Raw genomic sequence first — 18,387 nt, 5'->3', positions numbered from 1 at the left:
ACCTTCCCCTTTTTCATCACTGCTTGGGGTTACAATCTACGTGCAAAAACTAGCTAATCAGAACGCAGTATTCCCACCCCTCTTCCTTGTATGGGCATAACTCAGGAGTGGACCTTATACTTCCTTATATGGACAGAACTCTGGAGAGGACCTAATTGAGACCAGGGCTCCTTGAACCATGTGACCTTGCTAACCTGAGGGGGAGGAGGGGATCTGAGACCTTTGTCCTACAAACAGGTCAGGGGAGTATGACTGACTTGTTATATCCACATTGAGAGGAGAAAACTACCCATTTCTCACAACTTATATTGAATTGCTTGAGTTCTTGGGGGGGGAGGGGTGGGGGGGGAGGAAGAGAACTTGGAACACAAAGTTTTAAAAAATTGATGTCAATTTGTTTTTACATGTAATTTGGAATAATAAAATTCTAAATAAGTTAAAAAAAGATTCATAGTGATAGAGGTTTTGGGCATTAGATTTATAAAACACCTCTGACTTTTTCATTTGGTGGCAAATGTGCCTTGGGTGAGGGCAGAGGGTACATGTGGTGAGTTAGTTATCAGTCCTGCATGAGTTGGCCAGCTCCTGGTGGAACTTCATGTCTTGCTACTCCATGGTAGAATGAGACAGGCCTGGACTTGGATGCCTTCAGAAGAGACTGGCACATAGCCTTCACTGTGGCCTTTGTATTTGCTCTTAGTTACTCCAGTGAGGCAAGTTCCCATTAATATGAGCTGTATGTCTGTCTGCCTTGAACTTGGAAATGGTTCTTTGGGAAAATGACATGATCATTCAAGGTGGTATGGGTCTGAGGTACCTCAGAAGTTTTCTGAGTTAATTTAGAAAACTTTCTCCTTAAGAAGCTAAACTAAAGGAAAGACACACCTAAGAAGCAAGGGAGATAAGCCTGCCTGCCCTGGACTGAGATATCTCCAGAAGTCAGGACCACCACCCCTCATTCAAGCCTCTCCCACCTGACCTGGAGATAATCTCTTTTGGTGTGGCTGCTGCCTGAGAAGCACCAGAGGTCAGAGAGAACTCCAGAAGTCAGGACCACCTCCCCTCATTCCAGCTTCCCCCACCCCACTCCCAAAGAGAACTTTCCCTTGTCAGGTTTCACCCTATCGATTCTCTATAAAAGCTTTTGTCTTCCTTCCAGTTGAGGAGAAAGATGTCTCTAAGTCCTCTCCTCCCCTGTTGGAGAATTCTTTGACTCTTCTTTGTTGTTGTAGTGTAGGTGAATGCCATATTTGGGCTTTGTGTCCTGAACTCTTTATCTACCATCTTCTGGCGCTGTTTCCTCTTTTCTTCATGTGTGACAATATCTCTTCTGTTTTTTCTCCTTCATTGATCCCCACCAGAAGGCTCTCCATCTTGTTTTTTCCCCTTCTCTTTCTGGATTTCCTCTAATGAGGTTTTTTTTGTTTGTTTGTTTTTTTTAAATATGCAGTGCAGCTTTCATGGGAGTCAGGGAGGAGAAATTAACTCTTGTCTTCCATTTGTAAAATAATCAGTTAACATAAAATAAAGGGATTTGAATAAATGGTCAATAAGGTTCCTTCCAATTCTAAAGTAAAGATCTTATGATCTCCCCATCCTTCAGACCATGACTTTGAAAGACAATGTAATGCAATGTAAAGAGTCTTGGACCGGTAGTTAGAAAAACTAGTCTAATCCTGGCTCTGTCATTAACTTGAGGTGTGACTCTGGGCAAGTCACTTCTCCTTTCTGACCTTTGGAATTCTTACCTATAAAATGATGATGACAATGTTTGTGCTACATAGTGGGTTGCAGTTAGCACTGAACGGCATAAACTACTGCAAGAACTGTGGAATCTAGATGCAGATCAAACCATACTATTTCTATTTTTTGTGGTTGTTGTTTTTTGAGGTTTTTCCTTTTTGCTCTGATTCTTCTCTCATAACATGAGTAATGGAGAAATATGTTTAATGTGATTGTACATATATAACCTATATCAGATTACTTGCTGTCTTGGGGATGGGGGAGTGTGGGGAGGGAGAAAAATTTGAAACTAGAAATCTTATAAAAACAAATGTTGAAAACTATCTCTAAATGTAACTGGAAAATAATAAAATATTTATATGGGGAAAAAAATAAAGAGGACCAGCACCACCTATTTCCCCTCTGGTGACAAAGGCAAGTCAGGAATGTGTCAGCTGTTCTGATGTGGGCTGAGAAGGAGCTCCTGGGGGGGCTCAGAGAATCCAGTGAAGCCCTTCTTTGTTCTTGTAGTGTAGGTGCATGCCGTATTTGGGTTTTGTGTCCTGAACTCTTTATCTATCATCTTCTGGCCCTGTTTCCTCTTTTCTTCTTGTGTGACAACATCTCTTCTGTTTTTTCTCCTTCATTGATCCCCACCAGAAGGCTCTCCATCATGTTTTCTCCCTTCTGTTCCTGGATTTCCTCTGAGTGTTTTTTTTTGTTTGTTTATTTTGTTTTTTAATATGCAATGCAGCTTTCATGGGAGTCAGGGAGGAGAAATCAGCCCTTTCCTGTAATCACAGTGTCCTTATTGATAGGGTGGCACAATGGAAAGATGAATGAATATGGAGACAGACCATCAGAGTTTGAATCTCTTCTACATGTACTAGCTATGTGATATTGGGCAAATCACTGAACCTCTCTGGTCTTCCATTTGTAAAATGACCAGTTAACATAAAATGAAGGGATTTGAATAAATGGTCAACAAGGTTCCTTCCAATTCCAAACTACTAGTATCTTGTGATCTCCCCATCCTTCAGCCATGGCTTTGAAAGAAAATGCAATTCAATGGAAAGTGTTTTGGACTTGAAATGAGAAGAGCTGTATTACAGTCTTGGCTCTGTCAGTAACTAGAGGTGTGACTCTGGGCAAGTCACTTCTCCTTTCTGACCTTTGGAATTCTTACCTTTAAAATGATGATGGGAATATTTATGCTACATAGTGGGTCTTAGTAAGCACTGAATGGTACAAACTACTGGAGATGTCTTGTGAATTGTAAAGCCCTATACAGGTGTAAGGAATTAGAGTGCTGCTAGCTCCTGTTCCTAGTTCCCTCCTCCAGATCTTGGCCATTCTTTTGTTTCTTCTTTGAATCAGAGCTATGCTTTGATCATTATATGGAGTTTCTGGGGAGTAGCTCTTTTTACTAATGTAAGGAAGTACTCTCTGCATGTTATAATCTTGGAGAGTTGCCCTGGGGGACTGAGAGGTGTTTTGTCACACAGGAAATAGGGGTCAGGGATGGGGCTTGAACCCACACAGATAAAAGGAGGTATGGGGCAGAGTTGAACACACGAAGGGAATAGAGGGTCAGGGGCTGGATCTGAACTGATCCAGATACCAGTCTTTTATCCATAATGCCATACTTTTTCCAACATATTTTTTAGCAGAAATCACATAAACAGCAGCAATCATGCTCCTAAGTTTATTAAAGAATCAGGCAGGTCAGCCAAGGTGCTGCCCCATGGGGACCCCAGCTTATTGTGCTTCCTCAGCACTTCCCATATTTTTTGATCTGGATCTTAATTCCTTTTTCCCTGTAGAAGAAATGAAAAGATAGAGCACTGTGAGTCACAGTATGACAGAAATCTAGACCTTGAAGTGGGAAAGAAAACTTCCCAGAAAGTCATCATCAGAACAAGGACAAGATAGAACATTAATGTAGGAAGGAGCCTTAAAACACAGAATGTAAAAGTTGAAAGGAACGCTAGAGCAAAGAGCATCAGAATGTCAGCTATTTCGTGGATGACCAGATTCTTTTTTGTCAGAAACTTCTTGTTTTGAACCCAAATCTGCCTCTTCACAATTTCTGCTCATTGCTTCTTGTTTTTGCCTTTTGGGGCTAAGAAGAACAAAGTGCAGTCTCTGGATCTTGACAATCCCGCCCATCTTGAAAGGCAGTGTTTAATATCCCCTCCTGTCTACTTTTCTCCTCACCCCCTTGCCTTTTTTGTTCTCTGGATTTAACATATCCAGAGCTTTCAAACAGCAACTTTATTGGATAATCTTTTATGTCTGGATAAGATCACATGAAGTTAGCAAGCACAAGGAAACCTGGGATCTAGAAAGCCTGAGTTCAAATCCAATGAGATATTCACTAGCTATGTGACCCTCTACAAGTCATTTAATCTCTGTTTGCCTCAGTTCCCTCTTCTTCAAATGAATGATAATAGCACCTCTGAGAAAGATGGACCAACAACAACAATTGGAGTAGTTTGCCATTTCCTGCTCCAGCTCATTTTACAGATGAGAAAACTGACACACAGTTAGCAAGTGTCTGAGGGCAGATTTGGTAGCCCTTAGGAAAGAGCAGTGAATAGCAAATTGTGGATCTGATTTGCATTATAGCTCTTTTGCTAATGACCTGTATGACCTTGTGCAAGGAAATTATTTTCCCTGGTTAATTCAGTCTCCTCTTCTTTGCAATACAGTAGTTGGCCTGCATAGTCTATAAGGTCCCTTCCAGATCAGGTGTTCTATACTTTGAGGAGTGTTTCAGATTTGATTTAATTCAATTTAGGGAGCATTGATTTAACCCCTGCTGTGTGCTAGTTACTAGGGATTAAAACAACAACAAAAAAAAATAGAACAATCTTTGTCCTTAAGAAGCTCAATCTATTTGAGTAATCACCAAGTAACTGGTTGGGGCAAAGGGGAGAATGACTCAAAAACTGGGAGGATTGAGAAAAATCACCTACTACTTGCAGGAGGTGATAACTGAAAAAGAGCCTTGATGGAACTGGGCAGTCCAAGAGGCAGAAGTGTAGAGAGATGGCATTCAAGTAAAGGGTATGTCCTGTGCAAAGTCACAAAGGGAACAGCAAATAAGTCAGTTGGGCTGAGATTCAGAGTGCATGAAGGAGATTAACTAACAATGAATTTAGGAGTACATGCCATGCTATTTAGCCCTCCTGTTTCCTTTATTATTTTAAGTGTATATGTCTTATGTCTCCAGCTAGAGTGTTGAGAGCCCTCGAGGAAAAGGAATATAGCAAAGATTGGCCAGTGAATATGGTTGGTAAAGGAGAATCAGAGTTGAGGTGCATGGGCTTTGACTTGGACCCTTGGACCCTTAACTTGTGCAGAAGCATCCCCTCTGGTTAGCACACCTTGAGCTGAAGCTGAGAGGAATATAGAGCACAAACTTTGACTCTGTATAGTAGTTTGAGTAAGGGAAGTTAAAGACCATCTGGTCGAAATCCTCCATCTGACAGAAAAAGAAACCTAGGGTTATAGAAGGGATGTGACCTGGCCTAGTTCATGGAGCAAGATCATAGCTGAGTTAGGCCTAGATTTCCATTTTCCATCTCCAAGACCAGGATTGCTCCCCATCCCCCTACATGTTGTTAAATGTACTCAAAGGAATTCTTTATGAAAAACTCCTCACTGTTCACTGTCTTCTCTTCTTTGACAAAATGATTGTGGTGACCCAATTTCCATTTTATCCACCCTTCTTTTACTGTCCCTTTGACCCAGCTGACTGTGTGGAACTTGTCCCCCTCTATACAGATGTAAGTACTTAGAGGCATCATCATATAGTAGAAAGAGCACAAAGAGCACAGCATTAGGTACTAGTAGAGCTAGATTTGAATCCCATTTCTCTAAGTTATGACCTGGGAGGCCTTGGGCAATTCAGTACCCTATTCCTCATGATCTATGTCCAAGGATGGTTTTGGTCTAGATAAGAGGGTTTTTTTTAAACTGTGTGTGTGTGTGTGTGTGTGTGTGTGTGTGTGTGTGTGAGAGAGAGAGAGAGAGAGAGAGAGAGAGAGAGAGAGAGAGAGAGAGAGCGCGAGTGAGAGTGCAAGTGCGAGAGAGAGCAGAGACACAGAGAGACTGAAACATAGAGACAGAGAGAGACAGGGTGAGACAGAGTCAGACGTAGGCAGTAGGCAGAAATGAACCTGTTTCTCATTTTGGCAAAGTTTATAGACCCCTTTTCATTTTGTTTCCACTTCTATAATTGGAGGAAATGAGTAATTTCAATTTATGTTTAGTTTTAATAAAGATATAATTTTTTCTCATCCAAGTTTATGGCCCTCATGAAGTTTTTCTACTGATCTATCAGCAGGGAGGCAAACCTGGTGACCAATGGTTAAGAACTTCTTATGAACAATATAACCAATATGACTTCTTTGAAGGCAGAGACTTTTAATTTTCATCTTTGTATTGCTCATTGCCTTAGATAATGTCTAAGTTCCCTTCCAATCCCAAGTTCAAGGAAACAAATGCATCGAAGTTGAAAATGTTATCCCTAAAGAAAGTCATGATAGTACTTACTCCATTTCAAGACACAGCATACATTCATTGCCATAAGTCACTCCATCAGTGCCACAGACAGGAGCACTGTTTCTGGGGCATTTAACTATGTACTTATCACAGTTAGCCTAGAAGAATAATAAAACAGATTAATTCTCCTGATATATCATAGAAACCCAGATACCCAGAGCTTTGGAGCTGGGAGGGATCTGTACCAACCATTGAGCCAGTCAGTGAATAAACATTCATTAAGCACCTCTTATGTGCCAGGCAGTATGCTCAGAACTGAGGATACAAAGAAAGGTAAAAGACAGTCCCTGCCATCAAGGGATGGGGAGACAAGCCTGCTTGTGGATAGCAAGATGCCATCAACAGGCCAATGGGGGAGGTAACATAGAGAGTTAGGGGGCATAGTGGTTAGAGTGCCAGGTTTGGAGTCAGGAAGACTTGAGTTCAAATCCAGCCTCAGAGACTTACTAGTTGTGTAATCATGGTCAAGTCATTTAAACTTGTCTGCCTCAGTTTCTTCCTCTGTAAAGTGAGGTGGAGAAGGAGATGGCAAAGTGGTCCAGTATCTTTTCCAAGAAAACCCCAAAAGGGGTCCCAAAGAGTTGGAAATGACTGAAAATGACTCCACAACAACAAATCAGATCAAAACTCCATATAGAATAAAATGGAAATAAGCAAGAAAGGGAAGATATGAGAATAACGGGGTATGGGGAGAGGCTTCCTGTAGAAGATGGGGTTGAAGCTGGGAGCACTATTTAATGGGGATTCTCCTCTACAAGGTATCTGACAAAAATTGATCCAGCCTTGGCTTGAACACCTCTGCTGTGCTTATGGATACCCTTAGGAAAGGTCATCTGTGCATCCAAGGCTACCATGGAGAATCTGGTGTGGAGCTTCTCTGACAGTAGATGACCACATGGTTAGGTCACTAGAGTTCCTTGCCTATGGGATGTTTGCAGTTCAGCCACACTTCCAAACTGGTCTGCCTGGTGTTCCCCAGGATCTTCATTCTCTCTCCAGAACCTCCTTATCTTTGCAAAGGCTGCTCCTAGGGCCTGAAGTGCCCTCCTTTCTCACCCTGTTTTGTCATCCCCACCTCCCTTCCATGCTTAACTGAAGTAGGGTCTTCCACATGAGACTTTCATTGACTTCTCATTATTTGTGCCCCTCTTCCTGAAAGTGTTTTGTATTCACTTTGAATGTATTCTGGAGTTACACTTATCTGTGTAAGGTCCAATATGACTTCTTTGAAGGCACTGACTTTGTCTTTTCATCTTTGTATTGCCCATGGCCTAGCACAGTGCCTGACATTTTTTGAGGGGTTGGGGTGGGATGGACTTATAATTTCATTGGTACATGGAACTCATTACTTACAGCTGATGCAGAGACACCCCCCCCCCGCCCCCCGCCCCTGCCCAGTCCTCTGGGTCTCATAGTCTTGGGGCTTCATCCCTCTCTGACAATCTTTCTTGTCTATTTTTGTTTGTTTAATTTTTTAAATTAACAAACTGATTTTCACAATCATAAAAGACACTGAAATAATCATTGATAAAATAAAGAAAATAATCACTAAAGTTTGATTCATTACACAGACTTACAACAGAAGAGCCAGGAGAGATCTTTGGACAAATATTGTAGAAGACTTAGATCTGCAGGAGACTTCAGAACAAAGAACACAGAATGCTAGTGCTAGAAGCCTTCTTAGAATCTAAATCAGAGAATGTCAAAGCTGGAATAGACCTCAGAACCCAGAACCCAGAATGTCAGAACACAGAGCACAGTGGATCAGAGCTGGGACAGGAGCCTAGGACATAGAACATGGAATGTCAGAGCACAGATATGAAATGTCAGAGCTGGAAGGGACCTGAGAACACTGAACTCAGAATGTCAGAACATAGAACACAACAGCTAGAGCTGGAAGTGAGCCCAGAACATAGGACATGAATGTCAGAGCATGGAACATGAAATGTCAAAGCTGGAAGGGACATCAGAACATGGAACACAGAGAATGTCAGAGAGCATGTTGTACCATCTCTTCATTTAATTGTAAAGGAAGCAGATGCCCAGAAAGAGGTGACTTGCCCAAGATTCAGTAACTTTTGGTCTCAGGTAAAAGAATGGCACCATTTTGGTGCTGAATGCCTTTAGGGGCTGAATGCTGACTGGACTGTGTGCATCTATGCTCCCTTCACCCTGGCATGGGAGGGGTGTTAAAATGATAAAGCAGAAGCTGTTCTTACATCTTGGGCTTGGTCTTCAGCTCGTGCAGCATCTAGGAAACAAAGTTTGAAAAGGTTAGTTTTGCCTTTTGTGTAAAAGAGATGCTTTGGGGCTGGGGGAGGGAGAATAAGGGAGCCAGAAGAGTCCAGATTACATCCCCAGCCTCTCCACCTTTATCTCTGCAGTCTGCTTGATGCCATCACCCTGGTCTTCCCACAATGCCCTGCCCCCAGAATTAGACAAAACTCCAGCCAATTGAACAAAGACAGAGGTGTTTTTCAATCCATTGTTTCACTTACAAATCCTTGTCTCTGGGAATCAAGACAACTGTGGTTTGGTCCTAACTGCTACTCGATCACTCTGTCACCTTGGACCAGTCTCTTCCACCACTGCATTTCACTTTCAGTTGAACTAGATCATCTAAGGGTTCCCTTCCAGTTCTGACATTTGATGTTTGGTGTTCAAAGGTCACTTTCAGCTCTAATAGTCTCTGTTCTACACCTTATGTTCTGTGTTCCATAGTCTACATCCTATGTTCTGGATTCTGCCTTTTTAAAATTTAATGAAGGTTTGGGGCAGCTAGGTAGCACAGTGGATAAAGCACCGGCCCTAGATTCAGGAGTGCCTGAGTTCAAATCCGACCTCAGACACTTACTAGCTGTGTGACCTTGGGCAAGTCACTTAACCCCCATTGCCCCGCAAAAAAAAAAAAAAAAAATTAATGAAGGTTTATTGAGAGTCTATAATGTTATAGAATCTAGAATGGGATACAAAGACAAGTAAGACAAGAGACCTCCCCAGGAGAAAAGATACAAATACAAATAATAAAATGAAATGAAAAATCCATTAACTAATGTGGGAAAGGGCAAGACTTCAAGAAGTACTGTGGTTTTGGAACTGGTCTTGTGACAGGTAGAATTGGACAGCAAAAGAAACTGAGCAGTCACAGAAATGAGAGCATTCCTGGTGCACCTGAATAATCACTGTTCTCTCAAAGGTTGCTAAATATCTCCAACCTGCTAAATTCAGGGACCTTTTCTCAGTCCTCATCCATCTTGATCTCTTTCTGAAACTTTTAACATTGTTTAGTGTTCCAATATCCTAGGCATTCTCTCCTTTCTGGGTTTCTATGGCATGGCTCCTTCTGGGTTTCCCTCCTTTCTGTTTGATAGCTCCATCACAATCTGCTTTGTTGCCTCTTCATCTGTATCCTGAAACCTTTACAGAGACATTCCCCAGAGCTTTGTCATAGGCTCTCTTCTCTTCTCTCTCAACATTCTCTGTCTTAGTGATTTGATCAATTCCACTGTAATCTTTTTGCAGATGACTCATAGTGCTACAAAGTACTCCTCATGTCTTTCATGTGAGTTCTATTCCTGCATCATGTACTGTGCCCTGGTCACCCTATCCTGGATGTCCCACATGCATTCTCAGTCTTAACTTGTCCAAAACACTGTCCCCAAAATGTACCTTCCTTCCAACTGTGCCTATTCATATCAAAGACACCACCATGCCTTGAGGCAGTTGGATTTACAACCTGAGAGCCATCCTAGACTTGCTTTTTTTAAACCATTAGTTTGAACTGTATAATGATACAGTCTGCTTTCTTTGTCTAATCATGAATATTCATAAGTAAGCCAGTTATTATACACTTAGTGAATAACTGGAACAAGTGTATCCCACGCAAAAATGTCACGTGACATCAACTACTGTTCCTTTTTTGGGGTCACTTTCAGTTTTACTGATACAATGACCATTTAATCTGAATGTGCAGTCAACATGTCACATATGTAGAATCTTTCCCCCTTTTCTCCACTTAAAAAAATGATTAGAAATCTAATTTTTCTTCTTTGCATCCCATCATTGGGAAAAATGAATAAAAACTGTACTAATTATGCATATTCAAACAAAATAAACTCCCCCAACGAATGTACATAGGAATATATATATCTTATTACCTACCCTAAATCCATCAACTCTCTTTAATGGATAACATGTTTCATCATCTGAAAGCTCATGCATGAACCTCTGTTATTCTCCAAGTGTATTTTGAAGGGAGTCCAATAAATAATTCTTGGAGGTTGTTTTCCGTCCCCTTTTCTATGTGAATTGTGAAATGAGATACATCTTATTCATACTCCCTGTGTGCTCTCTTTCTTGTTCTCCTCCCCTTAGATTTGAGAACAGGAAAGATTACTGCATTTTGAGCTGAAAGAACTGGCTTTCAATCTTGACTCTGCCAGTCACTCTTTTGTGGAGATTGGAAGAGTTAGTTCATCTCTCTGACACTTACTTTCCTATTTTGTACAATAATAGTAATGATACTTATGCTACCTGACTTGCAGAACTGTTGTAAATAAAATACTTTGAAAATAAAAACATTCCTTCCTGGCTCATAGGCATAGAGCTTGAAAGGACCTTGGAATCATCTAGTCTAACCCACTGATTTTGTAAATGAAGAAACTGAAACCCAAGGATACTTGGGTAATAAATGGAAGATTTGAAAGCTGAATTATTATTCTTAGCTGTCTTCACTAAAACTCTCTTCTGTTTACTCCTTGAGGCATGAACTAATAATTGAAGTGGGTAAAGGATGTGTTATGAGAGCACAAGCTTTGGCAGGTCCTTTCAAGCTAGTCTTGCTGCCTGTGTAATATTGGAAGGGGTGTTTGTGATCTGAGCAATCAGCCTGGCTACTTGTAGAAATGCTTCTCACTGGAAGGATGGTTCCTAGGGGATCCATGTTTTGGCTATAGTAACTCATGAAGAAGGAGAATTTGCATGAAAGCAATCCAAGATCTCTAGAAATCTTAAAGGAATGATCACCTGAGCTCTGCTGACAGGTGTTTCCCTTTGTAGGAGCATCACCTTTCCATTTGGCTCATTGTGTTTCTTGGGGGTATGAAAGGGAGTCCCAGAAAAGGTAGCTCAGCTGTCAGAAAAGTCACCCAACTTCCCCATCCAAAGCTCTTGTCATTCCCTGGCTACCAGAAGTAGGATTTAAATGATATAAATGCAGAATACTTGGTGGACGACGACCTAGGCTTCTTCAGTCATGGCTCTGCCCTCAGTTGTATGATCTGGGCCTAGTTACTGCTCTGTTCTAGACTTGAGCCTGTCCATTTGCACAGTTCATGCAAATATTGTACAATGGGAAAAAGAACTATCTCACAGGCTTGTTCATTCATTCAATCAATCAATCTGTCTTTATCAAGTGGCTGTTATATGTTAGGAACTATTTTAGGCACTGCAGCTACACAGACAAGTTGTCTCTGCCCTCAAAGACCTGATGTTCAAATGGGGGATGCAGTTTATACATGTAGATGTATATAAAGTAGCCACAAAGCAGAGGCAATGTAGCCTTGCATGGGAAGGCCCCAGTTACTGGGAGATCACAAAGGACTTCAAACAGAAGGTGACTGAGGCTTGAAGGAAAATGGGGGATCCAAGAGGCAGAGGTGAGGGAGAGCATTCCAGGCATAGTGAACAGCAGGAATAAGGAACAGAAACGGGAGATACACTCTCTGGTGTGAGAAGAAACAGAGTCCAGTATTGCTGGATTGTAGAGAATGTGGAGGACAGTGATGTGGAGACTGGAGAATCAAGGGGGAGTCAACTTGTGAGGAGCTTTAAATGGCAGGTAGAGCAGTTTTATGTTTGATCCTAGAGGTAAGAGGAAAGCACTGGAGGTTTCCAAACTACTGAGTAGAGGAGTGACATGGTTTGACCTGTACTTTAGGGAAATCATTTCTGCTTCTGGGTGGGGGACAGATTGGGTAGATGAGAGACTGGAAACCAACAGGAGGACAAATATTGCAATAGTCATGGTTGAAAAGGGAAAAGGATCTAAATGAGGGTGCTGCTTGTGTAAGTGGAGAGCAGAGATGTCATGGAAGAAGAAATGTCAGAATTTGGTATGATATATGAGGTTAGTGAGACTGAGAAAATGAATTTTACACCAAGGTTGTGAATTTAAATTACTGGATGGTGATGTTTTTGAAAACAATAGGGATACTTGGGAGATGTGTTTTGAGGAAAAGATCCTTTTTGGGGGGTATCCGGAATTTGATGTCTCTTGGATATCCCTTTTGCAAAATCAATAGGTAGTTGGTGATACATAAGTGAGGTCCTAGAGAAAGGCAAGACCAAATACAGAGTTCTGCTAGTCATCTGCTAAGAGTTGATAATTGAACCTAGATGGATTGAAGAGGTGATCACATGAGAAAGAACAGTGAGAAAAGAGAAGAAAGCCATCCCAGGGTCTTGGGGATTAGCCCAGAGTTGGCAGTATGACACTGATGGTGATCTAGTAAAGGAGACTGAGGAGCAGTCAGATGGGTAGGGAGAGAAGCTATAGAGAACACTGTCATGAAAACCAAGAGAGAAATGGGTGGTTAACACTTTTATATGCTGCACATTGAAAGGATGAGGACTGAAGGAAAGCTATTAGATATGGGAAGTAAGACATCATAGGTAACTTTAGAGAAGACAGTTTCATTTGAATGATTAGGCCAGAATCAGATTATTGAGGGTTTAGCAGAGTGTGAGAGCAGAGAACTTGGAGGTACCCACTGGAGGTGGCTTGTCTCAAGGAGTTTGGCTGAGAAAGAGAAGAAAAAAGAGGTTGAAAATAAGTGGTAATGATGTAGAGAGGGTTTTTCTTATATGGATAGAGGGAGGCTCAGGTAGCTTTGTAGGCAGAGAATGACAGAATTTGAGAATTGTATGGGGACCTCATCTAGTCCAAGCCTTCCAAGAGGGAATGCCTATACCAATATACATGACAAATGGTCATCCAGCCACTGCTTGAAGACCTCCAAGGAGGGAAACTCACCACATCTGGAGAACAGGTCATTCACTACTGGACAGCTCTCAATGTTAGGAAAGCTTTCCTTTCATCAAGCCTGAATTTCCCCTATTTCATTTCCAACCATTGCTCCAGGTTGTGCCACAAGGGTTGGAAGGAGATATAGATCAAATAGCCAAGACCAAGCCTATTTTGCAGGGCAGCCATTATGAGAAAGTAACTTTCAATTATACAATTTCCTAGAATCAGAGCATTCTTGAATTCTCAAATAAGGGAATCTTAGAATTCTAAAATCACTGGATCTTAGCATTACCATTCTAAGAAATGGCATTGTTGAATATAAGAATACTAAAACTGGGTCTCTGATCAATCCTAGAATTGTGGGAAAAGACCTGGAAGTCAATCCATATGAGGATCATCTAAAGAAACTGACAATATTTATCTTGGAGAAGAAAAGACATTTTAGCAAGACCAAAATACTTGGAAGAGACCTCATGTGCCATGTGATTTAATAAGCAACTCACCAGGAATAGCCCCCAGAAAATACTTAACAAATAGTCTTCTGGATTTATTTGAACATTGATCACCTTCAGTGGTGTGTGGTTTGTGTGCGTGCGTGTGTGTGTGTGTGTGTGTGTGTGTGTATGTGTATGTGTATGTGTGTGTGTGTGTGTGTGTGTTAGATGGGGATGGGGTGGGGAGAAGTTTTCCAATTATCAGGGAATGAGTCCAGGCAGGATATCAGTAGATAAAAAGATATACTTTGGGGGCAGCTAGGTGGTACAGTGGATAGAGCACTGGCCCTGTAGTTGTACCTGAGTTCAAATCTGGCCTCAGACACTTAACACTTACTAGCTGTGTGACCCTGGGCAAGTCACTTAACCCCAATTGCCTCACTAAAAAACCCAAAAAACCCCAAAGATATACTTTGAGCAGAGCCCATTTCATTGTTAGATCACTAAGTTTTAGGGAATTTTCCCCAATAACAAGTATTTGCCTCTTTGTAAATTCTACCCATTGCTCCTAATTCTACCCTCTTGGCCCAAGCAGGAGAAGTCTAAACCTTACAAATGACCTTTCAAATACTACAAGACAGTTATCCTATCCTTCCTAAGTTTTCTTCTCTTCTCCAGGCTAAACACCTCCAGTTCAGCTCAAGAATCTTCATATGCCACAATACAAAGACACTCCAGTCTCTTGGTCTATCTTCCTTGGAATTTCCCAGTTTATCAGTGTTCTTTCTTAAATATAGCCTCTGGTACAGAATGCAGTACTGTCTATGTTATTTGACCAGGACAGTATTCAGTGGAATTCTAACCTCCCTAGATTGAACACATTCTTCTGTGAATGAAGCCTGAGGAAGCATTAACTTGTTTGGGGCTACTCCAGCAGACAGTTAATCCATAATGAGCTAGGCCACTAACACCCTTACATATTTTAAAGATGAACTGTAGTAATATAGTCACACTCTCATCTTGTACTTGTGATGTTGATTTTTTTGAACTCAAGCATAAGATTTTATATTGTAACGATTGGAATGACGCCACCTGCTGGAGACTTACTGTAGAAGAGTTTCACCCATGAAGCGAAGGTCTTTGAGGGCAAGACCAGGAGTCTTTTCTTTGGTGGGAGGAAGTGACGCGGGTGAGTGGGAGGAGGAAGGAAGAGACTGGCGCTCAGTCTCGCGCTCTTTTCCTTTGGACTCTGATGGAGAGCGGAGCTAGAAATGTGCTCTCCCTTTAATAGATAGGAATCTAGGCCTTTCTCTCTTTACCAAATTTTTATTCTCCTTAATAAATGCTTAAAAGTCTAACTCTTGCTAAAGCTTGTAATTGATTGGCGACCACTCATTAGATATTTTAGACAGTTTAGCTAGAATTTTAACCCTTAACAATATCCTATTATATTTGACCTCATGTTGTAGCCTGTCAACATTTTATGACTCCTATAACCCAGTGTGTGCTTGTTCTCCCTCTCAAATTTTTGTCATCTAAAAGCATGTCATCTTTCTGTTTATCAGAGTCATTAATAAAATTATCACCCAGCAAAAGGTAAAGCCATAGTTCCCTGAAGCCCTCCACTAGAAACCTCTTTCCAGGTAAGTTGATATTCAGCCAGGAATGATTGGAGTGGCATGATGCAGTGGGAAGTATGACGGATTTGGAGTAAAGGGGCCTAGCTTTTCACACTGTGGCTCTGCTTTTTGCTACTTTTGGATTGGGGGGGGGCAGGTCATTTAGACTCTAGCCCTAAGCCCTTCCCTTTTCCTCATCTATAAAATGAAGGCATTGGATGAATGACCTCCAAGGTCCCTTCCATATCTAAATCTATGATCCTGTGCCTTTTCTTTGACTCTATCCATTAAAATGGCTCTGAAGCTCTGAACCTCCTCATACTCTTGTGTGGCTTGTGACTCCCTGCCTTGTCTACAAGAATGGCATGAGATCCTTTGTCAAATATTTGCCTATAATCTAAGGTGGTCTGTATTTGCAGTACTCTCTTGACCTCTCCAGGTAAATTGCCCCACTGAAAAAGGCAATTCAGTTTATTAGGTATGACCTGTTCTTGAATGAAGCTCTGCTAGTTCTTTGTGATCTTATGTTGCCACATCAGTGAGGGATTAGACTAGTTTGATTTGGCCTCAGGGAACAGAATGGGAGAGGGGGAGAGGTATAGGTAACTGTTTGGGCTGAATCTAAGAGCTTTCTAATATGGGAAACTGTCCAAAAATGGAATGGATAACATCGGGAAACAATGAGCTTCTTGTCATTGGCATGTTTCAAGCAGAGGTTGGGTGATTCCCTCCTGGGATATCTGTAGAAGAGATTCTTGGCCCAGGAGGGAGGGTGGACTCAATGTCTGAGCTCTGACTCAGTGTATTCTCTCAACCCAGACAGATCCTTACCTGCTCTGAAACTCCCAGTGCCAGAGAGTGGCCTTACATTCTAACAGTCAAGAAGATGTAGATTCAAATCCTACCTCAGACACATAGTACCTGGGTAAGGCACATAACCTCCTTGTGCCTAATTTCCTCTTCTATAAAAATGCAGAGGGTAGGATCCCCTTATGATCCTATGGTCCTATATCATTCTATGGATGTTAGAATTTTGTTAGAAGCCAACAACTGAGATGACACTTTAGCATGTATAAAAGCCCTTACTCCCACAGTCTCATGAGATAAACAGACAGATCATTATTATTCCCAAGTTACAGATCAGAAAACTGAGGCTCAGAGAGATGAATCAACTTGCTCATTGTCACATAACTCAAAATAAGAGCCAAGATTCTAAGGCAAGTATCCTGGCCATTAGCTTAGGGATCTTTCCTCTACCTCTCAGCTTATTGAATCTATAATCAGATAACACAAGTAACAACATACTATGGAAGCAAGGGTATTGGTTTGGGAATCAGGGGATCTGGGCCCACATCCTGACCCAGTCAACAGTTGTTTGACTCTGAATGATTCCCTTAAGTCCACTTCCCCCTGTGTAAAAGAAATGCAACAATTGCTAAAACACTTACCGTCTAGGGTGGTTAGGGTGACATGAAAGCATGAAAATAAGAATAATAATAAGAAGAAATAATAGCTATAATTTATGTAGCACTTTAAGGCTTTCAAAGCTTTTTACATGTTCATCTCATACCTTCATGATGTCCCTGTGAGTTAGGTACTATTATTTTCCTCATATTATAGATGAGGAGCCTGGTTGAAAGACATGAAGTGACTTGCAGGAGGTCACAGAGCTAGTGAATTTCTGAGGTAGGTTTTGAACTCAGGTCTTCCTGAATCCAAGAGTGCCACCTGGTTGTCTCTTTCTCTCTCTGTGTCTGTCTGTTTGCCTCTGGCTTTTCTCTGCCTCTTTCTCTCTGTATCTGTGTCATTTTCTTTTTGCATAAATGTAAGTCAACATTCTCATGCAACCTCCCATCTAGTGGAGGAATCCTGTCTATGATATACCTATCACTTCCCTTCCTCTATCACTGCTGCAGTCTGTATTGTGGGTCGTATAAACAGGAGACCTGAGTTCAAAGGTGGGGTCTCCAGCCTACTAGTTGTGTGGCCAGGTGCCCTGTCTGGTGTCTGTTTTCTCCGCTGTGAAGCAGGACTAACACTACTGCTGTTCCCTCCCATACAGCAGGGTTGTGGAGAAAGCTTCTAGCCTCAGCAGCTCTCTTTATGCAGCTGTTTTACCAGCATCAAGTCCCTGTACATGATCCTTGACAAACTCCTAGTAAGTACAGCTAAAGTCTAATTGGGCTCTGGCTGAATGGCTGAGGGCTACTTGGCCCAGTGTGAGGTCAGTGTGCCCAAGGAGAAACTTACCCAGGAAGTAGCACAGAGCCAGGGAGAGCAGCAGGACCATGCTAAGAGTCCTCATGATCAGCCTTCTTTACCTCTAGCTGAAGCTGAAGCTGAAGCTGAAGGATTTCAAGAGAGGGAATGTGTCCTGAGCCTGGGAGGCTGCCTTATTTAGGGGCCACTGGCTCCACCTGCTGAATTGCATCATGTCTTACACACCATCCCACCTGGCCTAGAGATGGACCTTATCTTGGGCCAGTCAATTTCCACCTGCCCTGCCCCCACCTAGCCCCTACCTTCTGTTCTATGTGTGTGTTCCTAGGGCTGTGGCAACTTCACTCCTTCTCCTCCCTCACCCTCATTGTCTACTGAGAGTCAATATGTTTATGTCCTCACCCCCAGCCCCAACCTTTCCCTTCTTCAGCCATGTGCATCCTCTTCTCCCAGAGTCTCTGTTGTATTTGTATTCCTGGTGTATGAGATGATTATGGATTTGAGTCAGATTAAACTCTGAGGATGGGGTCTGGAAGATACCCAGCCCTGCCCCAGTATAGTTAGTTTCTCTCTCTGCCTAAAAGTTTATTGCTTGTCAAATTCTCACTGTCTCCTTTAAGTTTTATTGCCAATTGACAGTATTTTTACTTCTGCTCAGTCTCCCCACTTGTCAGCTACATCTTAGCTTTATTTGGAATCCATCATGTGTCAGAACCCCAGTCCCTGTTGAGTGGGTCGGGGAATTCACCCACCAATTCAATACTCGAGACTCAAGAAGAAAGGACAGGCGATCACG

The 18,387-nt window shown here is 41.9% G+C and overlaps 1 protein-coding gene across 1 annotated transcript; it reads right to left on the bottom strand.

Annotated features, from left to right (window-relative positions):
• Positions 1-3,441: 3,441 nt before the first annotated feature.
• Positions 3,442-17,722, bottom strand: LOC122740001 (serine protease inhibitor Kazal-type 1-like). Its single transcript, XM_043981758.1, has 4 exons — positions 17,622-17,722; positions 8,511-8,542; positions 6,283-6,389; positions 3,442-3,539 (listed from the first exon to the last, which is right to left on the bottom strand). The coding sequence occupies exons 1-4, from the start codon at positions 17,674-17,676 to the stop codon at positions 3,494-3,496; spliced, it is 240 nt and encodes a 79-aa protein (XP_043837693.1). The 5' UTR covers positions 17,677-17,722; the 3' UTR covers positions 3,442-3,493.
• Positions 17,723-18,387: the final 665 nt, after the last annotated feature.

Source organism: Dromiciops gliroides, chromosome 2 (assembly GCF_019393635.1).
Source record: "Dromiciops gliroides isolate mDroGli1 chromosome 2, mDroGli1.pri, whole genome shotgun sequence".
Taxonomy (NCBI): Eukaryota; Metazoa; Chordata; class Mammalia; order Microbiotheria; family Microbiotheriidae; genus Dromiciops; species Dromiciops gliroides.
Note: the sequence above shows the minus strand (reverse complement) of the source record. Positions and strands in the feature narration are given on the sequence as shown.